Raw genomic sequence first — 3,585 nt, forward strand, 5'->3', positions numbered from 1 at the left:
AATGATTAAATAGTAAACTACCTCAACTATTTAGATTGTTTAGATAGTCCAAATCATCTTAACCTCTTTTTATACTAAATACAATCTTTTTGAGGAAAACTACCTGATTTCTTGTATCGGTTCTGAGCAGCTTTAACTCTTTCCACCTTGGTTTAAACTTTTAATTTAAATCAACCGGGTGGTATGTATGGCTTATGGCCAATACGTGGACATTCCACCGTATAAAAACAAATGTAATTGCAACTCAGCTATAAAAAATCCGGAGAGTCTTATCTACTTTTAAAAACATTAGATTTGTTTCGCGATATTCACATGACACATACACCTTTTTTTCTAAAGCTCGCGAGCGATAAAATCAAATGTGTACTCCTGCATGTTAACACTATTTATTTAGCGAGAAATATCACAGAGAGGAAAGCTATAAAGCTGATAGTGAGATTTGCATGCAGACTCTCCGAGGCGTTGCATCGATTTTCATTGCAGATTTCACAGATATCATGAACGATGTTGTGCTCCTTCATGAAGTTACAGAAATTTGGCTGTCCACAGGATTTTTCCATTGTAGTAACGTTGTAGACTTTGAGGGAAAAAAGAATAAAACCAATCAGAATATCAAAATAGAAGGTCTACGGAAGGACTTACGTGTGGTCACAACTTTTGTACAGACATAATCGGGACCTAAATGAGGAACATTCACTTCGCATTTAACTGTTGTATGGCAAGGTTCATCACCCACTACTACAGAACAGACGTAACACTCCAGAGAAGTCACTAATAGAAGTTAATGTTGTCTCAATTAATGGGCAATTAGGAAAAATTAGCGTACACACTTACCCGAAAACACCAATGAAAAGCAGATAAGACCGAAAAATATCACTTTCTTTATCATTTTGAAACTTCTCCAAGTGAAAATTACTGGAGAATGCTTTACACTTTGCTGATTTTTCACGAATAGAAGGTGTTTGTGTAGGGAGAATTTTAGTTAGTACTCAAACTTCAGCATTTAATCAACCGATAACAGCAAATTTGTTCAACTTGATCCGCTCGATGGGCAATAAAGTACCTCCGATAAGGTGGTATTTCCCAATCCATATTATTTTTTTTGGCAGAGTTTATCTTGCAAAAAATGACGTCTTTTTCGGTTAAATTTCTTTTTATTACATGCTTTATCGGAATGAGAAGTATCCATCTTCAATCAATTTCGGTAAAAGTTTTCTTACTATCTTTATGTAGACAGGATCTTGCAAAGATCTCCTGAAGCTCGTTTGAAAATCTTCTTCAACTTGATCGTAGTGCAGAAGCAGAGGAAGGTAGTACATCCAGTTGTAGAAGTCTAAAAATCCATATTGAACAAATTCCCGATGAACATTTATGAGTGTTTTAATCTTTAAGTCACAAGGTGATCTCGGTAGTTCAAATTAACTTCTGAATTGCAGAGGGAATTGAAGGTAGAGACGAGATCATACACTGGACTCCTCCAAGCACTAAACTGATAGTTCACCTTGCAAAAAATTATTTTAGGTAATCGATGATAATTTAATAAAATATTCCTATTTATAAAAAAAAAACTATGTTTTGTTGCCTACTGGCCCAAAGGCCTAACGGTAAGGGATAGGGTAAGTGTGCCAAATTCCGGCCAGCTTGCAATTTCGGCCATCTTTTTTGTTCCTCAAATTTCCATGAACTTTTAGATTTTACGTACTCTAGGGATTATACAATGCAAAAGAATAACAAAAAAATGTATCTTCGACAAACTAGATGACGTGAAAAAGATATTGGAAGAATTCCCGAAGGGCAAGGAACTATGAGAATGAAGGTGGCCGAAATAGGGCACCAAAGCTATGTCTATATTTTTATTCATTTTAAAATGTATTAAGAATTATTTTAGAGTAAATAAAAACGGTAAACTCTTTACAAGGTTCCAAGCAACACTCTTACAAAAGAAAGAATAAAAAGAAATCAATTTGTATTTAAAATATTACATTTCAAACTTGAGACTTTGACGCTTGCATGCAACTATGCCGAAACTTGGCACACTTACCCTATTTCTTTTTTAACTAAAAATTCCCAGCTTTATTACTAATTTAAAAATACCTAATATAATAAACATTATAATCATACCATTGCAATTTTCTGAGTGTTTTCCTCAATCATAATATTCCCAATGTGTAAGTCCCCGTGGCAGAGGACGTTAAACCCCAATCCCGAGGGATCTGCCTGAGTCTCCCTCATGAGGACATCAAGGTAATGAGGAAGGAACTTTTCCACAGCGTCAGCATAAATAGAAAATCCCTCCCATGTTCTTATCTCATCCAGAAAGTCCTCAGCACACTTTTTCATAAGTTCGAGGGTTGGTGAGAATTTTTCACAAATTGTATTGCTGAACTCGGCAAAATTTCTACCCATTTCGTGATGAAAATAGTAAGAAAGTGTGTGGAATTTCGCTAGTTTATTGAAAATCATTTCATTCTGTTGCAAATTCAAGAATTTCCTCTCACTTTTGTACCTAAAAACCGAGAGATCCTCCAAAATTGCATGATTTGGCGAGGAATCAAACATATTTGGAGAAAGCATTTCCCTATCGTTGATTTTTGCAAGAACTTTGGGAATTTCATTTAGGAAATCGTTGGAAACTTTAGCCTCTCTCTCGAAACACAGCTGATGCGTTTCCTTGATTTTCACATCCTTGTGGTCATTTTTATTAATTAGCTTCTTGGCAAAGATGTAAATCGGTTTCCCAGGAGAAGTCTTATTTGTTAAGCTTCCACTAAACAAGAATTGTCATCACAGAAAATATTTTTAAAATCAAACTTTAATTTACCACTCATGATTATCGTAAGTTCAAAAGCACTGCTCTAGACGTTACCCCGGTTGCCAATGTTTTAATAGTTTTGAATAATTATGTTATGTTTAACATTTGATAAAATTTAACCCTGAATTTATCATGGAAATGATTTAGTATTTGCCATTTGACATAGATTCAATTAGCCTAATTAAAGCAAAATAGGCTAAAAGACAGAGTTGACAATGCTGATAGCGGAGGATGGGGCAGTTTAACGACGGGACAGTTTCAATTTTTGCATAATCTTCTTCACTGAGAGAAATCCGAAAAAGTTAAAATAACATTCCGGAAATGTTAATTTTACCCTACAGTATTGATCCGAAAACGGCGTAAATATTACCCTTTTTAGGTGTATTATTTGTAGGTGTATTATATATTATGAGTTAAAGTTACCCTTCTTTCATGTTGATTTTACCCTTAATAGGTGTAAAATTAACATTAAAAAATGTTGATATATTTTTACACCCAAAAAGTGTTAAAGTTATGGGTAAAAAAAGTTAATCGCAGCCTCTTTTTTTTCTCAGTGTTATGACTTTGAAAGGAATGGGATAAAACCTTTATGTTATTGAAGAGATAACTGAGACCCATGTTCATAAAAATAATTAATTTCGTGACGCTTCTCGTCTGAATTCTGTAATTGATTTTATAAAACTGCATCAAAATGAAACTTTTAGTAATGTTATATTATCAACAATTTCCGAACTATTGCACTTATCTATCGAAGTAACATAATTGTATTAAAT

The 3,585-nt window shown here is 33.9% G+C and overlaps 1 protein-coding gene across 1 annotated transcript; it reads right to left on the reverse strand.

Moving 5' to 3' along the window:
* Window positions 1–364: 364 nt before the first annotated feature.
* Window positions 365–1,012, reverse strand: LOC129806220 (uncharacterized). The gene is made up of 3 exons (XM_055854643.1): window positions 835–1,012; window positions 643–771; window positions 365–577 (listed from the first exon to the last, which is right to left on the reverse strand). The coding sequence occupies exons 1-3, from the start codon at window positions 887–889 to the stop codon at window positions 387–389; spliced, it is 375 nt and encodes a 124-aa protein (XP_055710618.1). The 5' UTR covers window positions 890–1,012; the 3' UTR covers window positions 365–386.
* Window positions 1,013–3,585: the final 2,573 nt, after the last annotated feature.

This window comes from Phlebotomus papatasi, chromosome 3, assembly GCF_024763615.1.
Source record: "Phlebotomus papatasi isolate M1 chromosome 3, Ppap_2.1, whole genome shotgun sequence".
NCBI lineage: Eukaryota > Metazoa > Arthropoda > Insecta > Diptera > Psychodidae > Phlebotomus > Phlebotomus papatasi.

Bases quoted from the DNA above. Each gene is read 5' to 3' on its own strand.
- LOC129806220 (XM_055854643.1), bottom strand. From the start codon at position 889: ATGATAAAGAAAGTGATATTTTTCGGTCTTATCTGCTTTTCATTGGTG. The intron at 772-834 runs GTAAGTGTGTAC...AACTTCTATTAG, and splicing joins CTTTTCATTGGTGTTTTCGG to TGACTTCTCTGGAGTGTTAC. The intron at 578-642 runs GTAAGTCCTTCC...TTTCCCTCAAAG, and splicing joins TACAAAAGTTGTGACCACAC to TCTACAACGTTACTACAATG.